The sequence below is a fragment of the Prunus dulcis genome, chromosome 7 (genome assembly GCF_902201215.1).
Source record: "Prunus dulcis chromosome 7, ALMONDv2, whole genome shotgun sequence".
Taxonomy (NCBI): Eukaryota; Viridiplantae; Streptophyta; class Magnoliopsida; order Rosales; family Rosaceae; genus Prunus; species Prunus dulcis.
The window spans coordinates 10283030-10308829 of NC_047656.1; the positions used below are offsets into that span (position 1 = coordinate 10283030).

At 37.0% G+C, this 25800-nt stretch overlaps 4 protein-coding genes across 4 annotated transcripts; 2 read left to right on the top strand and 2 right to left on the bottom strand.

The window, feature by feature from the left end:
* Positions 1 to 474: 474 nt before the first annotated feature.
* LOC117635351 lies at positions 475 to 1305 on the bottom strand. The gene has a single exon (XM_034369681.1). It carries the CDS (start codon positions 1303 to 1305, stop codon positions 475 to 477), a length of 831 nt encoding a protein of 276 aa, XP_034225572.1.
* A 1389-nt stretch (positions 1306 to 2694) lies between these two features.
* LOC117633542 lies at positions 2695 to 4636 on the top strand. The gene is made up of 2 exons (XM_034367183.1): positions 2695 to 4035; positions 4529 to 4636. The coding sequence occupies exons 1-2, from the start codon at positions 2773 to 2775 to the stop codon at positions 4610 to 4612; spliced, it is 1347 nt and encodes a 448-aa protein (XP_034223074.1). The 5' UTR covers positions 2695 to 2772; the 3' UTR covers positions 4613 to 4636.
* A 10307-nt stretch (positions 4637 to 14943) lies between these two features.
* On the bottom strand, positions 14944 to 17585 carry LOC117633544. The gene is made up of 4 exons (XM_034367185.1): positions 16949 to 17585; positions 16633 to 16706; positions 16019 to 16089; positions 14944 to 15911 (listed from the first exon to the last, which is right to left on the bottom strand). The coding sequence occupies exons 1-4, from the start codon at positions 17279 to 17281 to the stop codon at positions 15163 to 15165; spliced, it is 1227 nt and encodes a 408-aa protein (XP_034223076.1). The 5' UTR covers positions 17282 to 17585; the 3' UTR covers positions 14944 to 15162.
* Positions 17586 to 23928: 6343 nt separating this feature from the next.
* On the top strand, positions 23929 to 25792 carry LOC117633545 (peroxidase A2-like). The gene is made up of 4 exons (XM_034367186.1): positions 23929 to 24156; positions 24254 to 24448; positions 24865 to 25030; positions 25129 to 25792. The coding sequence occupies exons 1-4, from the start codon at positions 23935 to 23937 to the stop codon at positions 25545 to 25547; spliced, it is 1002 nt and encodes a 333-aa protein (XP_034223077.1). The 5' UTR covers positions 23929 to 23934; the 3' UTR covers positions 25548 to 25792.
* The last annotated feature ends 8 nt before the right edge of the window (positions 25793 to 25800 follow it).

Here is a 25800-nt window from a genome sequence, read left to right on the forward strand (position 1 = left end):
AGCGGAAATCTGGTCGACAACCACAACCAACACAACGCATCGATCCTCTGTTTAGGATGAGGCAATGGTCGTGGGCCTCATGTTTAAGCGAGTCCGGAAGAAAATTGCATTGAAGGTCAAGGTAGAAGGAACATTGTTCACAATTGTAGACGAAACCTTGGCTGAAAGTGTTGCATATGTCACACCTAAACACACCATCAATAGAAGGCGCTTTTGAGAGAAGTGTGACTAGGTGTTCTGGGTGAAATCGATGACGCGTCTTTGTGGGTAATCGAGAACAGTTTGTATGAAGAAAGAAATGACAGCTTCGTTGTTCTTCTTCTTGTTGTTGCATGCAGCTATAAAAGGCATCCGTGGGGGGAATAGGTCCAATGCAACCATCACAATTAAGTGTACTGTTATCATCACCGTCATATTTAATTACCTCATGATGACCGCTGATGAGGGTTAACAAATGTTGATGACTAAAGTGCTTTATCTGTTTATGTAGATCTTTATTGGTGATCTGTTGTGATGCACATCAGGATTAATGGGATGATCAGCATTCGAGGCCTCCTCAATCATCTCGTCATCATCAAGGTCATCAATGCCCACCATAACTGCGCATCTATTGTGGGCAATGTAATGGCAAGGCTCACAATAATAGAAACAGCCGCTTCCATACATGTTCTCATAACATAGGTTACACACTTCCTGGCGGATTTTAATAATGCCTTCAAGGGACCACTTAAGCATGAGAAGGTGTGGGTGCGCTCCTGTTTTGAGGTGGCCTGGTAATGAAGTGCAGTTCTTATGGACCCAGAGCTTACAGATACTACAGATATAGACGGAGTAACGTCCCTCCTCGCCACATGCCTCACACTCGAATTTCAGTTTTGGTTTCTTATAGCGGCTGAATTGGTGGGGATGATCACCGAAATGATTTTCAGTGACTTTGTGCCATGTGGAGGCACACTTGAGGTCGAGGATGAAGTCACATCCGGATTTGGAACAACAGTAAGCGAAGGTAGCCAAGGTGGGGCCGTAAAACTTTTCCCTACAGACATTACAAGTATAATTTCGAGCATTTCTGATGAGAGTGAGTGGATGCTCTGCATGCAAGGGGTGATGGTGCATCTGAACGGATAGCTCGGTGCATGATTTATGAACAATGAAGCTACTGCTGCGGGGACATTGGTTGCAAGAGTAGTAAGGGCCGACGACTGCCTCGTCGCATACATTGCAGAAAAGACTTGCACCATAAATGTTTTTCTCCACTTCTTCCTTGAACATCAATGGATGGTCGTGAATATGTGTAATTTCCATTTCTTCTCTCTCTCTCTCTCTCTCTCTCTCAGAAATATCAATATAAATTTATGACAATATGGAAATGTAATACTAAAAGATAAAGATAGAGATACACACATACACACACACATATAAATAGATAGAATTTGTTGTATCTTTAGCTAACAGATATATATATATATAGTCTAGTGAACGAAGAAAGGAAAAGATCCATTTCTTTTCAATACCTTATACACAAGCTTGTTTGGATTCTTTGCTGTATCTTTAGTTCGACACATACCTTATAAGGCCAGGCTAGAATGAGGGGTTTTTGTAAGGGGTTATAATGAGTGGGTCCTTAATAGCTGTTCGATCCAGTGTAAAGTTATTATTGGACTGTTGGATTGAAACCCCTTATTGTAATCACTCAACATAGCCCCTCATTATAGAAGCTCCCTACCTTATATACACCAGCTTCTTTAAATGACCCAAGATGAAAACACTGTAACATTGGCCCAAATATAAGAGAAGCCCGCCATGTGTGCCCCCGTTGAAAAAGTCTGGGAATAGAATTATTAACTTGGTTCAAGCCCAATAATAACCAAATAGGATCCTTTTAATAAAGCCCAGTGTACGTATTCAACTCGGTAATTAGACAATTATTTTTATTTCATACGACGAATTCTGTAAAGAAACCTTCCATCTTCCATTAGGCTGAGTGTAGGGGTGCAAGTTGGATTGGAAATTTCATAAATGAATTCCTCCCAATCTTTCTAAGATTTTGCGGATTCCAATCTGAAAATTTCCAATTTTGACAAGTCTAAATCAATTCTGATATCCGAAAGTTCTAAAATACTAAAATTTCAAATGAAATTATATTGGAATTAGAATGTATCTCAAGATTCCAAAAATTCCGAGTTCCGAATTATATGTGAATTTTAAGGTTTATGGTCAATTTGCTGACCCGATCATTTAGTTCATCAATTTCCGTTCTTAAGCAATTAAGCAAATGTTCTAGATTCACTTACAAATCTTAAAGGGTAAATCATGCCATAAATTGAATAATAGTTAGAGAAAAAAAATCTTACAGGTGAGTGAACATGAATAATTTCTGAAGAAGGATTTTAATTTTTTATATTAAATAGTTTTTATCAATGTGGATGGTGGTGTTGATGTACCAAATATGCAGAAGCATACAAATAAATAAATAAAGTGCTCCAATTAGAATTAAAGTGAAGCAAATTACTGCCTACGCAAACAAGCATTGGACTGTATGTGCCGGCCAAATACTGCTTAAACAGTCCAATCGGTGAAGAAGAATCCTGCTCCTATATTAAACTTTAGCCTTGGCACTTGTCAAGGCAAATGTAATATGCCAATGTTCTTCAAGATCAGGAGGTCCAATTGCGGATATTTCAAGAACTTGTTGAGGCCTCAAAAACTTAAATTCATACCAGAAACAGAAAGGGACATTTTAATTTCAAGCTTCAAGGAGCAAAACTAACAATGGAAAGAATGGAAAACCAGGGGCTAAAGTTTCACCACTTTAGCCATGAACATCCGTTGGAGCATACCAATTCACCTCCCAAACAGAACAAGACTTGTGCAGGTTGCAATCTCATGATACTGCCTGGTAAGGACTACTACAGCTGCCCAACATGCTCATTTTTCCTGCACCAAGTGTGCTACAACATGCCCCCAAAAACGCGTCACCCGGCTCATCCAAGCCACTACCTGAACCTCCATCCTTCTCCACCTTCAAGCACCAAAGGGCCCTTGAATTGTCAGGCTTGCGGAAATCATGTCACCGGATTTTACTATGATTGCGCCGATTGCGGCCTTTACTTCCATGGCTTGTGCTCAGGCCTGCCCATTTGCATTGCTATTCCATCCCACCCTCATGCATTGAAATTGTCATTTTCACCCCCATTCGATTTATGTTGTGATCTCTGCAATGAGCCAGGTTCTGATGGGTGGCTGTATAGATGTCTCATTTGTGAGTTTGATACTCATATTTCTTGTGCCATTTCTAACCAGACAGGTCTTCAACCTCCCCAAAATGGAACTCCACTGCTGTCCACCAGCACGTTTTCAAGGCAGACTAAGCATTCTTCAGCATCTTCTTTTGGGATCAGTGTTGCAGAAAATTACAATATTGAAGGCAATGAACTGTTGCAGTTGGTAAGGCAGAAAGTTTCTAGGGGCAACTTTAAAAGTATTGGCTGGGATGAGAGATTATATTCTCCCAAAGAAAATTTCAATGTTAGAGTTAGCAAACTTGGACATGGTGGACCAGATCAAACAGATGCAGGCATGGCCATCACTTCTTCGAATCCAAAAGATCCAGCAACTCCTATTTCTGAAGACATGACTTTGACTCCAAGTTATCAATTCAGCGAAGCGTGTTTTTCAATAGATTTGGCTAAGTCTTATTCATCTTATGGTCAGAATATTCAAGCAAAGAAGGAAAGTGATCAACAAGGCCCAAAGGGTACTTCTGATGTTCGAGGAACATTTAGCTACAGCGATAGTACTACTGTCCCGAACAAGATTTCGAGCAATTCAAAACCAGCAAAACAACCCAGTTTTGTTAGTGGACCTGGTACTAATTATTCCAATAAAATTGGACCAGAAAGTAGGCTGAATGAAGCATTCTTGATTGAAGGTGACACTCTTAAAAGAAAGGAATTTGGCCCAAAGGAGAAGAGAAAAGCTGGTGAAACAATGGTGAGATCGGCGGTCGGAAATCAGAGTGCTAAATCAGAGACAGTAAGTTGATACCAAATTTGATGCTATCAATTGCTCCTTGTTTATTTTGGTCTGTTTCAAGTTCTGTATACATTCATGTTTTCATTTTTCATCATATGTTTATCACTCCGCCATACTTTTCAGCTGTAGATTGGGTACGAATCTCCAAATTTAGTGTCCTGTTTAGGAACTCAAAAAAAATTTAGTTTATAACTTGATTAACTACTGGTTAAGAATGTCTCAACTTCTTAGTATGATTTAATTTCTTGATTATTTCAGATAATAACAGGAAAATACTAATTTGGTTGTTCCTTGTCCATCAAGAAATTTGGTTTAGTTATAGGAACTTGTCGCCTTGTTCTAAACAAGTTTGGGATATTCATCAATAGAGTGCACAGTTGTGTGACACCAAACAAGTTCATTCTATAAGGTCTTTTGAAGAGAGTTGTGTTATTATTTTGCTGTAAGCTTGTAACAGAGCATCCACCATTAATATTGTGTTCACCATTTGCAGGAAATTTCTAGCCCTTCATGTTGGCAGAGTCTCTTTGGTTGCTGCAATCCAGTGTATGAAAGAAGCACCAACTTAAGTTTTTAGAAAGCCAGAAGCATAAGAAAACTTCAGATCCTGAAAAGTCTCTTCTTCTTGTAATTTATTTTTAAGCCAAGATTTCACAAGAGTAACAGAAGTGGCATATATTCTATTGAGAAAATCCTCAAGTTTGTAGAAAAATTTTGGTCCGCTAATGAGGCCTGAAGGTTACAGTTGCAGCATATATATATATATATATATATATATATATATATATATATATATATTTATAGCACTCATGATGCAGACACCAATAACCAGTAGAAAAAGGGAAATGTGGACACAATGATTGTAGCTGTCAACAATATTGTTATTTACATCATAAGTTACCACTCTGAGCAAATTCTTGTCCTACTTTATTTCCCAAACATTGTAAACAATTTCATCAAACTTGTCTTTCCACAGTGCTAAGCCTCACAATAGTTAATTATGCTTAATGTCTTCTTCTCCATTATACTCCTCCCAGCAGCTTTCATTTTGAAATTATCGTGCGCGGACGCCATGTACTTTCTACTTCCCATCCTGCTTTTCTCCTTATTTACAATGCATGCACGATAATAACGTGTGGACATCTGGATGAAAGAATAACTATATAAGCTTATTTTTAAGTCTACATTCATAGATAATCCTTGCAAAAAATCAGACAAATTGAAAACCGTTTGACATCCAATTGTGTCCTACAAAATCAATGAACATGCTTCAAGAAAGTACTAAAATTTCAATAATTCAATTGAGTGGTCAAATGATATCGGATTCAAGTTATTTTTATAGAGATGACCTTTGAATAAATATCTACAAAATAGACAATTTGGATTAGCGAAATATGATGTGGAGTGGGCCGTACAAGGGTGTTTCCTCAAATAAGCTTATTTGAAAGATCCGTCAATAAACTATATCTTAGAATTGGTATGTATGTATAGACTAAGGACCACTCAACGGTGAAAGTCAAGAAATTAGACAAGAACTTTTTGCCATCCAATGTGTACAATTCCATATCTTTCTGCTGATGTGGATGAGAAGATAACACATAATTAAATCAAAGGCAAAATAGGACGGCAGGGAATAATATTATATAAAATTTTCTCTTAGTTGGATCTTGGATGTTCATATTGTTAGGATGAAACAAATTCCAAATTAACATTGCAAACAAAAGCTATTATAAATAAATAATGATACTGCACTAGCATTACCATTTGACTTTAGCATCGTCTGGTTTATGCAGGTTAGCAGAAAGTACATGGGACTTGCATTGCAAATACTTCTTGGATTGGGTTTTGATCATTTTGCAATTGGATTAAAGATGCAAGAAATCCAAACAAGTTGACAATATTTTATTGGATGGTAGAAATGGCCCAATTTTCTTGAAAGCAGTAGATAGCTACATATAGTTTTGCCCAATGAAAGTTGGTTCAGATTTCATTTTCTTGCTGATATAGCAGTTTTTATATCCTACCATTAACTAAACCAGATGGCCTTATAAAGAAACACTCAGAAATTTGTTGGACAGGCACTGCTCTAACTTTTCTCTGGTGGTTCATGACTCAACCAGTGAAGATAGAAGCTCTTTGGCTCTTTCTCTCTCTCAACTAATTTAAAGCATTTAACATACACCGCCTACTTTATCTTTATTCCCATTTTGCCTCATTCTTTTATCTTGCTTTGCATGAGCATGAAAGTCGGACTGTAAGCCGCAATCTCCAATCAGATGCATACAAATTGTACATGTCAATATCATCTTGTTTGTTCATCAAATGCTTCATCATGATGCTCATCATCATCTTGTTCCAAAAAATTATTCAATATTTGCTTCTCAGAAATCTAAATCAAAATCAAACACTTTCAACGCAGCAATCTATTCTTAGTTTAAGGGCTCAAGTGGTTAAGAGTTTTTATCCCTACATCCAAAGTCCTATGTTTGATTTCCCTTTCTTCTCTCCCAATATTGCTTATTTTTTTTTATTTTTTTTTTTATAGGCTCCATAATCTATAGCCAAAGCTGAAATTTGTCTCGAATCATTGTTTCACCATTGACAGGTTTTGGTATCAATCTCTCAGCTACTGTTTGTGATGTGCACCACAGCCTGGCTGTAAGCCAACCTTTTGGAAGCTCCCAATTTGTAATTAATAATATTTGTACCTTCTGCCGGATGGTAGCTTTAGCTCCATATGAAATATTAAATACTTGGATTATATACTACTCTAGCTAAGGAGAAGGTTGCATATATAAATGTTAGCCAGAAAGAAAAAAGAAACCCAATAATATTATTGGCCTCAGGCTTTTAATATATGATTTTACACGAGTTTGATAGCTGATTGGCAGGCCCTCAAAGCCCCTCCGTGATATATTGAATTGAATTTTATCATCTCAGTGCGTAAACAGCCTCCCAAATGGCTAAGTGTTGGGGCCTTCCAGTGTGTCCTACATGTGTATATTATGTATTTTGAGTTTTGACAATGATACACTGACCTCTGCTCTGCCCTGGCCAGCCAGAGCAAACCTTTCTCTTGCGAATCAATTGAAGAGCCAAGGTTATACATGTGCTCAAGAAATGCAACCCATAGAGCTTTTAAAAATATGTCTCACATTTTTTCTGTTTAATGATTAATAATTCTAGTATATACCAGAAAAAAGAAACTAACAGTATGGATTTGTGAGAACCTTAACAAACCAAAAGAAGTAAGATATCCTTTGTGGCTGGTCTTCCAAAAGGAAGAAAAGATCTCTAAGAGCTGTTTTTTGGATCCGAAATAGAGTGATTGGGTTCTTCCTATAACTAAAAAGTGTATCATGTTTAATCTAACTGGGGTTCGCTGTGGTGAAAGAATTGGAATGGAAAAAAAGAGGGCTTCTAATAATAAAATATCTAATGAAACCGTCGAGGTCAGAATAAAAATAAAATAAAATAAAAAAGAGTTTGTTATTTAGATATAAGTCATTCAAAATATATTTATTCCTCAAACAATGTTTGAGTGTTTTACTTCTTAGGAATAATAAAAGTTCAAGTTCATAATTTATGTTTGTAACACGCATAAGTAACGGTATAGCGTACTTTAATCTACGGGATGGGGAAATTGAATTCAAGTGAAACAGTTGGACATATGGCACTAACCAACTCACATAACGCATGCTTGAAGAATGAGTTCATAATTGAGTAAATAAATGTTGGGTCGCTCTCTCGCTGCGCGAGGAGAGCCTTGCGTCATATCTAAGGTTTCCCTTTGCGTTTCGCCGCCATCATCTCGTGCTCCATTGCCGTCATTCTCTCTGCGCCTGGGTTGTCATCGTCATCGTCTTCTCTTGTCATCCGGCTACTAACCCCAATAACTTGGCTTCATCCCCGCTGCTCGCCCCTTTTTTTTCCTGCGGATTAGTCGCCTCAAGCCATCATCATGGTCAATTGGGTCTCGACTCGAGTTTGGTCTATTCCCGCTCGCTCACAAGGCTGTGTTTAGGGCTCTTTGCCCTCTTGCCCTCCTCACATCGCCTGCTTTGTTGCTATTTGTTTCGATTCTGGATTTCTTTTTGTAGTCTCCTAGGCGACTCAGCGCCGTAATGTTTCTATGATTGATTTGTTATGTTGTTATGGTTTTCTTGCTCTAGTGGTGCGGCATCCTCTCTCCTGCTTAGATCAATGGTTATAGTGGATCCATCTTTTAGTTCTTTCTATGTCTATGTTAAGCTGGAACGTGCGGGGGCTTGGCAACAGCCGTACGTTCTGTGACCTCAAAAACCTTCACCAGGACAAGAAACCAGACATTGTTTGCCTTACTGAGACTCTTAGACTGCTGTCCAAATGGGTGGTTTACTCCGAAGGCTTGGTGTGGGAGGCGTCCTGTGTGTTCCTCGTGAAGGGTTATCTAGGGGTCTCCGTATTCTCTGGAAGGTTGGTTTGCAGGTTGTGTTGCTCTCTTCCTCTCCAGGACATATTGACGTTAGTGTTACTTTCCCCAATTCCTTTGTTACTCGAATAACTAGATTCTATGGTCATCCTGACCCTAGCCAGCGGATTCATTCTTGGGAGCTTCTCCGCTGATTTAGTCAGGTGGGTTTTGGTCCATGGTTGTGTTGTGGCGACTTCAATGAGATTCTAGTTGTGGATGAAAAAAAGGGTCCTCACATTCGATCAATCAGTCAACTTGAACAATTTCAATAGGTGGTTGATGACTGTAATCTGTTACCATTTGATTTTATGGGTCACCCCTTTACCTGGACGAATAATCGCAGAGATGACGCAAATGTTCAAGTGCGCTTAGACAGGGGTTTCTGTAATATAGCCTTGCTTCAATAGTGGGGTAATTATACCATATATCATCTCTCGACCTACACTTCTGATTATCAACCAATCTTCATCATTCCTGATGCACGGCCTAGAGATGAAGTTTGGCGTCATCGGAGTCCGCGTCGTTTTCAGTTCGAGGAACAATGCACAGCTGATGAAGATTATGAAAAAATAATTCAAGAGGGGTGGCAATGTAGGGAATCTCCTATGGCTAATCTTGCTCTCTGTGCTCAGCGTCTATCTAGCAATCTTCGGTGGCGAATTAGAAATGATCGGCTAGTCAAAATCTACGGCCACCCGTGGGACCCTCATTACCTCACTTTTATTGTTCATTCCCTTCCCTGTCTCCCTACGTACTCCAAAGTTAGTGCCCTTATTACTGCTACAGGTCATTGGAATGTTGTTGAGGTCTACCTTTTATTTACGTTCCCTGAAGTTGAGCTTATTATGTCTATTTCTCTGAGTTGTGATACTGGGGACCGCCGTATTTGGTACTTTACTCGTAATGGTGAGTATATATGGTTAACAGTGGATATTGGGCAGCTTTGGAACTTCAATCTCAGACGGCCTCTTTGTCTTCCTCTTCTTCATCTCAAAAGCTATGGAAACATTTGTGGAAGCTTAAACTTTCACCCAAAATGCAACACTTTTTATGGCGTCTGGGCCACAATGCTATATTCCTACTCGTGAAGTGCTCTATAGGCGGAAAATTTCCTAAGAAAATCTTTTTTTTTTCATTTCATGTGCCAGGTTGAAACTGCTTAGCATGCCTTTCACGATTGTACGATAAGCTCCATAGTTTTGAGCATATTGGGTTGGACTCTGCTTTTCGTTGCTCTACCTAGCTATGATTCCGCCAATTGGCTGTTAGCAGTATGGGATATCCTTCCTAGCTCCCAGCATTCTTTGTTTACTATTATTCTCTAGTCCTTATGGAATGCTCGTAATGCGGCACTGTTTGGTTCTCCTATTTTGTCCCTTAAACAAATAGTCTTTAGTGCAAAGAACCATGATGCTGAGTATCAGGAAATTTTATTAATCCATCATAGGCAGTCTTCTTTGCTCTTTCCCTATAAACGATGGCAACCTCCTCCTCCTAGTCACTTTAAGCTTAATAGAGGTTTTAACGAAGCCACTCCTTACATGCTCTTCTCCATGTAATACTATGATTATCTGTTAGTATGAAAGTTGTATTGTCATTTCCTAGACTCTAGCATAGGTTGGGAATTAGTATGTGAATATGTTTTACTATAAGTTTTGACGCAAAACATTCAATTCCAGTTTTCCGAAGCATGCCTTGATCGATATGAGGAACTTGATTTCAGGTAAATCATGACATAATCATGCATTCCTTATAGATTCATAGTTGGAGTTATTTTCACTTAAGCACTTTTATGTTAGCCCTATTTTTAATAGGATTAGTCCCTTGAGTTTACTTTCCTAGTTGGACTCTATTTTGATTTAATTAACTTATTTTAGGAGATATTGTTTCTCCGTAAAAGAGTGGTTGTTTGGCATCATCACTCAGAGTCCATGTTGAATCAAAATTGATATTCATTATTGAAAAGTATTAGTGGTCTCCGATTTTGACGTCCTTATATTGACTTACATTTGATAGGCATAATTCAATAGGATATGTGGTCATGTTTTTACGTCTGTTAGTTAGAGTCCATATTGGATCAAATTTGATTGTGATGAGTGAATAGGATTGGTGGACTCTTGTGCTTCTCTCTTATTAGAGAGAACACGTTTTTGCATAAAAGAAGGATGCCTTTATTTTCATATCTATGGCTTTTGACATATTTGTTTTTTGAGCATATAGAATTCTAAGAAAAGCTGTTGTGTATATATTTGCGATAAATCATCAAGTGTTTCATGTTTGTTTTGTGATTTATCAAACACTTTAATCATTCATATTGCATTCATTTGCATTGTTCGGTGACTCATACGGTTGAGGGCATCAAGACCATGGTAGCCGTTTTCCTCTGGCAAGCTTGAAGCAATCGTAACCAGTATTGCATTCAACATAAGGAGTGTCGAAGATCATCCCATGATAAAAGTTGAGTTACGAAGAAGTCAGTAAACATTATCTAGAATGTGTCTAGGATAAGTGTGTGAGTACTGAGGAGTCTCGTGGATTTTCCCCAGAAGTGGGGTTTTACCACGTTTCAGGATTGATAAGCCATATCAATCCTGCTACCGAAATTTATTTTTATTTATTTGATTATAATCTTAAATTGGCATATTCACTCCCTCTAGGCATTTTTAATCATCCTACAGATAATTTCATTATCTAATGAAAATCCAATTTTTTTGTCAAAAAATTGAGTGAATAAATATTGTCACATCATTCTGTGAGCATTCTTTTAATAACTAGCTAATACGTTAGGCCTACATAAAAATAAAATATAGGACCACTTATTTCTTATTCTGGTACAACACAGCGTGTTGGTGACTCGGGCTGTGAAGAAAATTACTGCTAAGCTAAATGTTGTAAACCGGAACTCACTAATTTGAAATTTTGGTATTTTATCTTGTTTTCTTGTCTGTAACTTTTAGGTTAAATTGCTTGACTGAGATGTCAAAACCAGGTTAGAGAGATAATTGAGTCTTCTTTGGCTCTGTTGAAAAGGATTTGGCTATAGGGGTCTCCATCATTGTCCCAAGAATCTCTTTTGCCACACATCTCTAATGGTCCAGACGCAAATTGGTTGCAGTTTCAGAACCCTAAGAAAGTCTCTAAACCAAAATAATAAATACTCCTGAATAATGTTTGGTTTATCGTCCAATTTTAGAAGACTATCACTAAGTGAATAAATTTGGTCAAAATAAATTGCACATGTGTTATGTTTTTTTTTCTTTTTTTTCTTTTAACAATGCAATATGCTAAACCATTCTAATGTATGGGGATGGAGATTGAATTCTGATGAAAAGACGAGCACATTATCTTGGTCAACTGATCTAATCCACATCTGCGTATTATGATGTTATTGGGTCAGATTATAAGTATTAATATAATTGAGCATTGTTCTGATCTTGTTATTATGTTTTTGTCAAATTGGAAACCCCAACTATTTTCTACTCTCTCACATCATTTACAATATATGAAATGAAAGTATATGGAATCATATAGGATGCATGCAGGGACGTCCATTGTATTGAATAAGATTTGGGAAAGAAATCTGTTTAGTCTAGTCAAACATAACCATTGTTCCAATCAGAACTTTCTTTTAAAAGTTCATATATAATTAATCCAAGGTTGGAAAATATACGAAGGGGATAAGAACCAGGATGAACATGAACTTATACTTGGTAAAAACAAACACTTCTCTTCTTGGGTGGGCCCCTGTTGGTCCGTACTACATTTGAACTTTTGAATGGGGGGCATGAGGTACTCATTTACCATACCATGGACCAATAATGGAAGACCATGAGACTTTTCAATTTCACAAAGAAAAAAAAAAAAAAAAAACTTACCTAATGACGGGGCATCCTCCTAATTGATGGGGAATATTGCTGCTTTGCTCCTCCATTATTAGACTCATGCATGTCGCATTCTATTTTTTTTTAATACAAGCATACATTACCGAGATGTTATAGAGATAAAAGTTTGAATCTAAAATTATTTACTGGACTATATATATACCTCGTTGGCATGTCACATTCTTAAACAAATGTTGAATTCGTTGGATTAGCAAATTAGGATTATATTCACGTGAAAAATAGATTGTTATGAGACAATTTAGCATTATATTTACATATTGAATTTGTGTGTTTTTTAAATTTAAATAGTATAAGCAGGTTGGGCCTAGTCCACGGTCCACCCAAATACAAGACAAAAACATAATTAGTATAAGAAGACTAGTAGAGTGCGAGAAAATTAAAAGAACAAAGCATTGTTTGTATATAATTTTTACGAGTATATTTTTGTATTAACAAGAACATTATTTTATACACTAATTTCCACTTCCAAAAAAACGCACAAAGAATTCTGTCTAGTACTTGTCATTCTTTTCACTTTTTTTTTTTTTTAATCTTTTCGAATATTAAGTACGTAATCAAAGTCACATAGTCCTTCTCTGGACAAAAAGTGGGATAACTTGTACCTCTCATTGTCTTCATACATGTCCTATAATAAAACTAGTTTGAAGCCAGCAAGGCCTTTCATTTCAATCTTACATTTGTGCTACCAAACTTTTGTGCAACACTGGGACCTCTTGCGCTGTTGATGTTGACTTATTATATTGTGATGTTACCTAGCTCTTTCCAATATTGGTGATAAATTCATTTTGATTATTTCTACTTCAATTTAACAATGCCAAGACTTAAGCGAGGAATTTAAAGACCATCTCAAACCCGAAGTGGTGAGCTATAAACTCAACAGTAATAGCTTTGAATATCTACAATAGTTGTGAATATATCGAAATTTATCTGATACGTATGGTTTACAAGTGATTACAAGTATTCCGAGTACGTCAGATAACTTGAATTAAATTGTCTCCAACCCACATATAAGATATATGTAACCATCATGGCATCAGCTGGCATCTATAAGAATATTGTGGTTGAAACTAATAAATATGCATTATTTCGTAACTTTGCTCAACTTGTGCGTAGGATGAATGTCGTAGGACGCAAATCTTTGTGTTAATGTTAACTTAAGTTTATAAGACTAAATTATGATTATATTAGTCAACATGAATCTTAAGGATGATTAATGTCAGAAGCAACCTCTTCAACATTTGCGTCTAGCCAGGAAACAAGTGGAAGACTACTTTAAACAATAAGTTGGCAATCAAAAACCCAATTTTAAAACGTGCTTAAACATTATGGTCTCGAAATTTGCTCTTTTACTTGTGCTTTGGGATGGCAACAGGTCGGGTAGGAGCTGGGTATGACAATACCATCTCCATCTCCGCTCTCCATCCCCATCCCCGTCCCCGAACCCATCCCCGTTTATTAGGTTTCGAGGAATCCCCGTCCCCGTCCCCATCGGAGGACTATCCCCCATATCCGCCCCGAATATCCGATTTTTTTGCATAAAAAAATATTTATCATACATTTTAACATTAAGTTTCATATTAAATTATCAATCAACACATCCAAATTAACTATAAAGTTCAACTCAACTATTCACAATCATATCAATATGAAATTCCATAGAAAATTAGGAAGAATTAGGAGAGGAAAGTTAACTTAGGGTTAAACATAAATATTATATTTATTTATTTATTTATTTAAATATAAACATATATATTTTTGAGTTGGGTTTGGGGATGGGGACGCCAATACCATCCCCTCTCCATACCCGTCAGGGATTTTTTAAGTTCGGGAATCCCCGTACCCGATACCTATTTAGTCCTGAAATCTTCCCCCGTTAGAGTTCGAGACCCGCTCCTACGGGAATTTTTGCCATTGTGCTTTTTCTCTCTCAAGCAAATGACATACAGAAATGTGCAGCTAGCTCGACTATTAAACACCAAATTTAATCCCTTCCAAAATTAAACTAAATTGCATAACTTCGTAGAATACATATATATTTGTACCAGGCAAGGCTTGACAAGGACTTTACTCATTGAATATGAATTTGCATGTAAAGGATAGAACAAGTGTGTACAATGTTTATCTCATAATAAACTATACTTATTAGTTCGACTTTATTTAAATGGTAAAAATTAGTTTTTGTACATAATTTTTAGAATTAGTTATTTGTTTTCAATATCTCCTTTTAAAATTTGATGTATTAAACACCAACCGAATTATATCCCATCGCCCCAACTGATAAAACCATATTTTTCAATTGAGATAGAGACATGGTATAAAACAAATAGTTAAGCTTGTGGTCAAAAGATATACAGTAACAACTGAACTAGGGTCTCCTGGGGAAGTTCCCCCCGCATTCAATATATATAAATTAGTAATTAAAGTAAAATTTTTGCCAATATTAAACACTAAATAAATAGACCCGATCTCATCTATTTGTTTAATATAATAAATAAATAAATAAACCCATCACTCACGAAACGAAAGCACTAAACAAAAAGATTAAAAAAGATGAGCAAGACAATGATAAATCCAACACTTTACCAAGCATCTATTTATATCATCATATCTCATATACCATATATATAAGAATAATCCCACACATATTGCAAGTTGAAGCAAAGTTGCACCAAGTTCACACCTTCAAGACATTTTCCTCTCTCTCTCTCTCTCTCTCTCTGAAGTCCCAACTACACGGAATAATCCCCCATTTTCTCACATACTTCAACCTACTTACTTGTTATTATTATCTTCATCCTCATCAGCCACAGCTGCAATTGCACTGTTGGTTTGGCCAAGCAAGCTGCTCATGGATCGCGCTTTAACAATCCCAAGCTTCATCCTCTTCCTTTTAACCACCAATGGCTTCCCTTCCTCTTCAACTCCATTTTCATCACGATCACCTTTAGCTTCATCAATACCATGTTCATCTAGAAGCACAGCAGCTTTGGTGTCTTCTTTCCATGGCGACTCCTCAGAAGATCTAGATGCTGATAACCGCTTGATCTCCTTCTCAATGGACGCAGTACTTGTAGTAGTAGTAGTAGAAGTAGTAGTAGTACTTGTCGTCGTCGTTGCCATAGACCGGCTTCTGACGCTGGTCATGCTCCTCAACCTTCCCTTGCCCAAGTGATGCTCGCAAAGAGAGTAGCCAACAAGAGTTTGCTGGCAACACCTCCATCCTCTTCCATTAACTCGACTGCACCGCGACCCCTCCATGAGTGCACCGCTGCCTCTTGCCCTCTTCTTTGTTGCACTCGAATTACTACGAACAATAATATTGGCATGATCAAGGCCTTGTTTGGCCTCTTCATCCTCTTGCTTCTGATCATCATCGTTTTGCTGTTGAGTTGCACATTTTTTGTTCATCTTGGTCTTCATTGATTTCCTGTCTTTCTCCTCCATATTCGCTCCTCTTCCGAAGCTCCCTCTTCGCTTCTTCAACGGGAACGCTTTCTCTCCTTCACACCATCTCCCAACGGCTGTTTGAAACGCAACCCAACAACAGCGGCAACATGAAAACCAATAATTCAATGCAAGCCAGAAATGGTAGAGATTATATTTCATGAATAATTGTATTAATAATCACCTCGGTGAGAAAAACTTGATGATCCTGAAGCAAAACCCATCAACGTTTCTGCACCCAATATGCTTTCCTTCCTAAAAAACCAACCACACCACACCCATCGATCGACAACCACATATACATGCACCTCAGAATTTACAGCCCAGATGAAATAAAAGTAACCCAGAAAATAAAGTGCAACAGTTAAATTTATAAGTACATTGGGGACCAGATTATCCCATGCTAACGTGCACGGTGCACCGCATGGGTACATTTGTTACCCAATATAGAGAGAAGAAAAAAAGAAAAGAAAAGAAAAAGGAGCAGCTAGAGGATTAGATTAGATGGGAAGGTATGGTGGCTAGCCAAAGCTGATATAAAAACACATAAAAACAGTATTTCCACTTTCAGTATATAATTATATATATATATATATATCTTATTTTTCTTTCTTTGCATTTTTCTTTTTGGTGAGCTGGGAAAGTAAATAACTCAAGTTAGGGAGGGGTCTCCCTTCTCTTTTGACCCTTTTTACTACAAGAGATTTCATGAAAGATGAGAAGAGAGAAAATGAAGTGAATTAACTTTTTATTTATTATTTATTTCTTTTTATTTTTCTCCATCTCTCTCTCTCTTACCTGATATCATTATTCTCTACATCTCTTGATCCTCTCTCATCTTCTTCTTCTTCCCCTTTCAATATCAAGAGCTCCTGCAAAAATCAGACACCAAATATATACATGATCCACTCTCACATGCTATGCCTGGCCTTGTGTTGAGACCCCCATGATGGGTGCAAATGAAGAAGAAGCAAGAACCAAATGAAAATTAAACAACACACACACACACACACTTCCTCTTTGGGTTACATAGAACAAAGGTGCACCCAAAAACAAAACTAAAAATGACAAAAAAAGAAAAAGGGTTGTGATGTGAGCATTAAATTCAACTAACCAAACCACAATCTTGCTTGTTGTGCTCCTTGTGTTTATCCCCACCAGCAGCATCAGAAAAACCCCAGCCTTTCCCTGCCCGTCCGATCGGCAAGAGACCTTGATTGAGATGATGATCAGACGGCTGAGGATGGGGATGGCCCACCCGGGCAGTTTTCTCAACTGGGTTGGAGGGTTTTGGTTGGGTGGGGGCAGGATCATGGTGGGTGTGGAGTTGCACCATGGGTGGTGGTGATGGTGGTAAGTAGTTGAGGTTGTGGAGGAGGGGATCTGATAAAGGCACCGGAGAGAGAGATGAGAGAGGGAAGGGCACCTGTCTTTTCCGGATCCTCATCGGTTTTTAGATAAGATATTATTTGGGTACCTCAAACAAACAAAGCAAGAGAAAAGAAAAGAATAGACCAATCCAATCTCTCTCACACACACTGAGAGACCCAAGAAGTGGATGATCTCTCAGTTTCAGGTCAGATTTTGACGATTTTAATCACAAAAACAAACACATATGCATAGCTAGAGAGACAGAGAGAAAGAGAGGAGGGTGCAAAGCAAACCCAAAACCCATATGAAGAAAAAACTACAACCCAAGAGAGAGAGAAGAAGAAGACCAAGAAATTAAAATTTGTTGTTGGCTTTAATATTTTCTCTCTCAAACTTTTATTTGTTGCACCAAAGAAGAGAAGGGGAATAGTGTAATAGGGGGGTGGCACGTGCGGATGGTCAAATGAGAGGTGGTGGCACACGTGTGGGAACCAGCTGGATGGGTAGCCGGTGAAAGGAGCAAAGGGAAGAGAATCGGAGAAGCAGGAGAGGGTGGGGACAGGGTACGGACGATAATTGCCAGGGTGGAAGAGGAAGAAGAGAGAATACAAAATGATGGGAGTGGGTAGTTTTATCGTTTATACTTTTAAGACCGCATGGTGGGTCCCACTCACGCTTGAGACTCAGATGCCTTTCTTTGTTTTTCTTTTCTTTTCTTTTTTTTTTTTAAATTTTCTTTTTTACTCTTTTTGCTAACTATCCCCACCACTATCAACTATGCAATCTTATTGGGTGCAATTTGTCAGAGTGGAGTGTTACAATAGACCAGAGGAAGATGGCGATTTTCTAAATTTTAAAACGACGTTTTGGGTGTTGAGTTTTTCCAAGGCTAAAGAACAACGGATCCACAAGCTCTTTTGCTCATTATAATGCAAACTTTTGCTCCTTTTTTGAGCCACATACTTGCATATTTGTGGTATATACTACTGGTATTTGTTCTAGGAGGATAGCAACCCACTCCTACTTCCAAGATCAGTCTTGGGATTTGAGCCCCAACCTCAAACCTTAATCACATTTAGGCGGAAATAATAAATGGGTTTTGAGCTACCCATTTTGTTAATGAGTAATGCCCATCTATTATTTCAGTTCTCCGATATCAAATAGGCCCTATATAGTTTCATAATTTTATGAGTTTCATATTACGTAAGAGAGTTGAAAATAACGTTAGTGTGGAGTAATGTTATACTTTCTAACTTTTTATCCCAACCAATTTGGCAGGCACTATCATATTAGATCTATAATATGGTTATTGTTTCAATTCAATGAAATACCGTGGATATCGAGTGTTATATAGATTAGGGAAAAAAAAGTTGAGATAAAAGTTGGGGTGTTAAACATTTTGCATTGAAATAAAAAGAAAAAACCCAAAGTTGGGGAATGACTTTTTTTAATCTATTATTTATTGAAGTGCTCATCAAACAAGAGAGTTATTAGATAATGGGTGTAATTCAGTTGAAAATAATCTTAATTTGTAAATTATTAGTCTTAAGTTCAAACCTTCATAATACCTTGATAGTATTTGTGTGAGAAATTTTCTTTCTCATTGTAGTTTAGACTATCGCTTTGTTTAAATAAAAAAAATTATTGAGAACAAATGCATTGAAAGGCTTGATTCACTGCATTAAACATTTGCGTCAAATCCACCATTAAATGCATTGTCTCATAAAGTTTCCCTTACACACCTATCGTGTAAAGAATATGGTGACATATAGACATATGCTCTTGCTAAGTGATTTTGCGAAATGTTGTATTTGATGATGAATAATATAGGCCAGTGAGTCTTATGGGCTGATAGTCTTTTCTGTTTGTCACTTTGCTTGGGCCTTTGGCTCCCTTTGTAACAAAATAAATCAATTTCCCCTTCTGTGAGCAATTTTTATTATTATTATATACGTTTCTTAAATTTCAAATAATATATATAGGTGTTAATTACTCTGTCATTACCTTTTAATTGTATAGATGCTAATTACTCTATCAATTTGAAGTTTATATACCTTAATACTCCTCGTGTTCCTGCTATAATCATTAATCATGATTCATGTTTCTCTTCTTTTGATGGATTATTAGTTTGCTCGCTCTCCAATTTTCCACAATACCTTCCGTTTTGCATTTTGTTTTTGTTCAAAGGAATGAACATGTCAGTACCAAATATATATTGCAAAAAGCCCAATACAAAGTCAAGAAGAAAAACAAGGGCTCAACCAAAAAAGAAAATAAAAGCCCAATTCCAAGTACAAAATCTAGGCCCAAACCAACAAACAACCCAAAAAATACAAAAGCCCTAAAATCTGACCCTATAAACAACAAGTTGCCACTGCCGTCACCGAATTTGTTGGCGCCGCCATCAGAAGAAGAAGGTCCAAAGGAACCAACAAGAGGGATCTGTAGAGCATGAACTTGGGGGAGCATGCCACCAATATTTATCATACTCAATCGATCCAAGTATGGGTCAAAATTGACCATTAATCTACAGAGCCCACACCTCCATGGCAAAAGCTCAAACTTGAGGATGGGTTGTAGGGGAGAAGTAGTTGCAATAATCCAGTAAACAACAAAGAAAATCATAGGTAGAGAAGAGAATTTAAGGGTTTCAGATATGATGGAAGGGGGAGAGGAAGGAACTAAAATGTGGGTGAGGGGAGGAGAGGAGGAGGAGGTGAGAGAGGGGTGATGGCTGAAGTGAAAATGGAGAGGAGATGGAGATGGAATTAGGAAGGACATATGGGCCAAAATATGGAAAAGCAAGGAGAAAGGACAAAGTAAAACAAACAAAAAGGAAAAGGAAAAGCCACACCAGAGGTGGCTGAAGAGCCGGCCCAAAGGGCGGCAAGAAAACCACCAGATGATGCTCATAAGAGAAGGTGATGGGGGAGGAGAAAAGTTCTAGAGAGAGGGAAGAGCCTCTCTCTCGAACTCAATTTAACTTCTACTTTACGTTTTGTTCAATGACGTATATCATACCACTTATACATAGCCTTGAATAGTGTATTTATTTACACCATAGATGCATAGTATACGTTTTAATTGGTCCAGCGTTACAATCTTAGTTGGAATACCTATTTCAGCAAATTTATTCGATCCAAGATGATGGTTAATTGAGGCGCACCCAGGGGCGACTCTGAGATTTTAGGGGCCACAAAATTAATAATAAGACCTCCTAAAACAAGGCCTTGAACAAATATATATATAATTAGACCATATATATTCATAGTAAATTTAAAATTACTCATCAATATCTATTTTTTAAATATTACTAGCCTCTCTGCACGCGCTTCCGCGCCTGCAAGAGGCTTTTAAAAAAAAATTTAAATTTATTTTAGAATTAAAAAAGATAATGGATAGTTGTGTTCCATAAAAATAGGATCCATTATCTGAATTTTCTTTTATTTTTAATTTTTTAATACGAAAAATTTTGAATTTACCATATTATCCTCATTTAATTAATAATTTCAATTTGTAATGTTTGCATTAACTAAGGGCATTTTCTGGTATTTTGAATGTTTCACCATTCTCTGTCTTTTGCTTTATATATATAGATACAAGATTATCAAACAAATAAGAGTTTTTTTTATTTAAATCCCGCACTTCTCTTTGTCCACCCCATATTCTAAGTTCACCCCAACTTCTAATTCAAATTTTCACAATTTCTACTAAAACCCCCCTCTATCTTCCCAAATTACCCCTAAATACACCCATCATAAAAAATAATAATAATAAATCATCAACCTCACAGCCCGTTATCTTGCCCCTCACCACTCTATATTCACCTCAACATCACATTACTTATGATCAAGCAATATAATATTAGTCAATGATGTGTATGCAATGTTCTTCAGTTTTTTTTTATTTATAAGATAAACGATGTATTGATAACAAACAAAAAATTACAACAAGCCTTTGATCATAGCATCCTCACTAATTTTGGGAGGAGTCCCAAACCAATAAATAATCTCACATTACATACCTCAATTGACGACCCACAAGCCACTATTTGCATACTGTATTTGGGGTTTGTGAAGAGAAAATGAGAGTGTAGTAGGTTTCTTAGGTTAAAAGTGAAGAGTAATCTGGCAATAAGGTGTAGAGAAGTTTGTGTTTTTCTAAAACTTAATATCAAGAGGTGGTGGCTGTGTATATAAATGTACTAGGGTTAAGTATTAAGTTGAATGACCTTTTTTGTCTTTTTACACAATAATAAAACTTAAGAGCTTAATGATTTAAGTATTGGGGTGAACAAAGAAAAGTGTGAGGTTTAAATAGAAAAACTCAACAAATAATTCAACAAGGAACATAAAATCAAAAACTCATGGTTAACCAAGTAAAATAAAATAAACCTATAGCCGTTGGACGTAATTTCTTTTTGGAGGTGGATATATCATATATTAAGTTAGAACAAATATATGGCACATAATAATAAGATAATATATATGGTGAAACAAGAAAAGAAAAAATCAGAACCCTGTGCAAGGGCTCACCTTGCACACCCCAAAGCCGCTATTAGGCGTACCAGATTGTCTTAATATTAGATTTTTTCGTAATTGTAATGATTCTTTGTAATTAGCTTCTATTGGCTATTTATGACTAATAAATATTTGTTGATTTATTAATACAATCCGAAACTTTCTAAAAAACAATGCATACGTTTTATTAATTTATCTGTGAGAGAGATATACCAAATAAGCCTCTCTTTTTTTCACTTTAGGCATAACAGCAACTGCGATTATCCGGGTGCGGCGCCTTCCTTCAAAATCCCCTGTTTAATTCTTGAACACCAAGCTTTTGTGGTTCTGTCAAACTTTTCATGTCTTCGTGGTTTATCCGGGTGCGGCGCCTTCTTTCAAAATCCCCTGTTTAATTCTTGAACACCAAGCCAAGAGACATACATACCCAAACGGTGTCCATGTTAGATTCAAGGTTGCACCAACACAATGTCCAGCCCATTCAGCTAATAATTGGTTAAATTTATAAACAATCATTTTTGGCTGGACTTGGCAAATGACTAGACAACTTACGACGCATAATGCCATAAGGTCATTTTTGTTGTGCTAATATCATATTTTTTCCGTGTAATGTAATCATATGCGGCCAACGAAGTCTAACTCTTCTCAACTACGTAAACTATAAATTCTTTGTTGTAAACAAATATAACAGCACCTGTTATTTTTCCCGTTTATCACAATCATCGGAAAGCTGTGGCCAGGACCAAAGCATATTGTAGATGAGGAAAGATAAAAGATGAACATGAATTAATAATAGGGTGGAAACTTTATCAAATGCGCACAGTTCATTTGTACATCTTTGTCATGGAATGTCGGTGTAAGTCTACTAATGCGCCAGAGGCAGACCAGCAATCAATTCAAATTTATTGACTATATTACTTGTTTTGGTTAAATTTTGTGTTAACCAAATTCAAATTTGAAGCTGTGTTCCGAAGAAATTTCATGAAATTCAAAGTTCTTTTGTAGACATTGACATGCAAATATATATATATATATATATACACTAAAATCCTTTGATTGGGAAATTATATGATGAAGTAATCTCATCGAATATATTATTGGTTGTAAAATGCCAACAACTCTCACCAACCCACGTGTATATATATACTGCCAAAAGAAACCAGTAGGGCTTGGTTAAACTGAAGAATCATTCAAACCCATCAAATTTATTTTCCCTCTTTCTTGCTGCTTGTTTTAAAACAAGAAAAATGGTGGCAATGCTCTAGCCTGCGTCGCTTCTCACAGAAACAAATTCTGAGATTATTTATTACTTTGGGTGCAAAAGTAAAAGTATCAAAATTCTGGGGAATTTGGTAAGAATTAACTCACCAGACAGACCTTCCCCAAATTGCGCAGAATTACTTGGGTCATTCGGCAGTGAAGTGGCTCCACCCTCAGTTGGCAAACATATACATCAATTGACAGTACACTAAGGGAGAAGGTCTTTTATTAGTTTAGCTTTCTTTCTCAAAAATCGCATCAAATATGTTTCACAAACTATGCATAAAATTCTGTAGGCTTCAAATCAAAGTGTCGGCATACAAGTCAATTGTAATCAGTACTAGTAGATAGGAAAATGCCAGAACATTCGCTCATACAAATTCTCGATTCTCAATTTTATGAGTTTTACGGTGCGGAAATACATTAATCAACAGTCTTTAGTCATTCACATGGACGAGAAAAATTGTAACTAACAACGCTATCAACGGTTGTAAGTTTTAGTTATATTAGAAGTGATTTGACGCTTTAACAATACTTCTATGATATCGGAACAATAGAAACACAAAAGAATCCCAAGCTTAGGAGAACATATATGGCATAAACTCACCACTCTTTTATTAACATACATACTAGGCTACTAGTGTATGATTCTATAACCCTTTAACGTATATATAGCAAACGGAAATAACGTGTCAACGCAATAGTATAGTTTTTTATTTTGGAAACTTCGTACAGCCTAACTCCTACAAAAAAAAAAAATATTGCAAGAATCTTATAATGTTAAATTAGCTTTTCTTACTTGCTACGTTGAGCCTCATAATAATCACCCACCTTTTGACTTTTATGTCTATTATTAAAGCTGAATGAGATGTGACATGCTTCTATAAATTGGTTCCATGATTAGCCCCTAACTAATTACAACTCATTTCACTGATTAGCATACAAATCAATGTCTTCTTCTTCTTCAACAACTTATTCCTTGCCATTGGCAACCACATTTGTACTCTTAATGCTATATGTATCCAATGCTCAATTGAACACTACATTTTACTCTTCCACATGCCCAAATGTAACCACTATTGTCCGCAGTGTGGTTCAACAAGCTTTGCAATCTGATTCCAGGATTGGAGCTAGCCTTATTCGTCTTCATTTCCACGATTGCTTTGTCAATGTAAAAACAATTAGCTTGATTTTTTTTTCTCACACTTGTCTTAATTATTATCAGTTTTTTGATGTAGCTAGAACTCAAGTTTTCAGTGGTATTTCAGGGATGTGATGCTTCAATCTTGCTAGACAAGGGTGGGAGCATACAGCTGAGTGAGAAAGATGCAGCCCCAAACACCAACTCCACTCGAGGCTTTGATGTTGTTGACAACATCAAGACTGCTGTGGAAAATTCTTGCCCTGCTGTAGTATCTTGTGCTGACATTCTGGCCCTTGCTGCTGAAGCTTCTGTTTCTTTGGTGAGTCAACAAGGCATGGTATCCAATTTTTAGTTACCAATCATGTGTTTGTGTATAACTCTTAAGCATATGTCCACAAATATTTCAAATTTTTGAATTCCCGGTGAAATCGAAGCTCATTCAGTTGACTCAAAGGGTGTTTCGATTTTGAAATCAAGGAAATCGAATTAAAACCGCTTCAATATAGATTGAAAGGGTTTTGGCTGTGAAATCTAAGTCCTTCCAGTTAACTAGAAAGAGTTTCGATTACGAAATCAAAGAATGAAGTCCAAACTGAAGCCCTTTGGGCTAAACCAAATGGGCTTTGATTTCACAACCAAAGCCCTTCGAGCCAATCCAAAAAGGCTCGGATTTGATATATAGTGGAATCTTATAAAGGGCTCATGGCATAGACTTTAATTGACCTAAATTGGCAGTCAGGAGGTATTTCATGGAATGTATTACTGGGGAGAAGAGACAGTCTAACTGCAAACCAAGCTGGAGCCAACACCTCTATTCCCTCTCCTTTTGAAGGCTTAGCCAACATTACCTCCAAGTTTTCTGCTCTTGGCCTAAACACCAACGATCTTGTTGCATTATCTGGTAACTATGCAGCTTAATTATATTATTATTTTATATTCTAATTTATATTTTAATTCAACCCTTTTATAAATCAATCATGTTATTATCCAATGTTGCAGGTGCACATACATTTGGGCGAGCTCAATGTCAAAGATTTAGCAACCGATTGTACAATTTCAATGGCACTGGCAATCCTGACCCAACTTTGAACTCTTCCTACTTGACCACTCTCCAGCAAACATGTCCACAGAATGGGAGTGGAACAGCTTTGGCCAACTTAGACCCCACAACTCCGGATACCTTTGACAATAACTACTTCAGCAACTTGCAGAACAATCAAGGTCTTCTGCAATCAGATCAGGAGTTGTTTTCGACGACCGGGGCTGCAACAGTTTCTATTGTTAATAGCTTTAGCAGCAACCAGAGTGCCTTCTTTCAGAGCTTTGCTCAGTCAATGATCAACATGGGAAATATTAGTCCATTGTTGGGAAGTAATGGGGAGATTAGGTTGGATTGTAAGAAGGTCAATGGAGGTTAAAGTGATGAACATGAGTGGAACACAGCTGGGTCCAATACTTCAGTCATCTTTGATCAACGTTTTTTATGTCAACAACTAGAAAGATCTTTAGTTTATTTGGTAATATTCGCTTTTTTTGCTTTTGGTTTTTAGTTAAAGAGAGAGGACAGAGGGTGACAGAGACTAGACATCAAAGAAGTGAAGGAGGGATGCAGGAAAATGTATACATTTCTCATTTGTGTTATATATTTAACATATTATGTTGACGATGGTT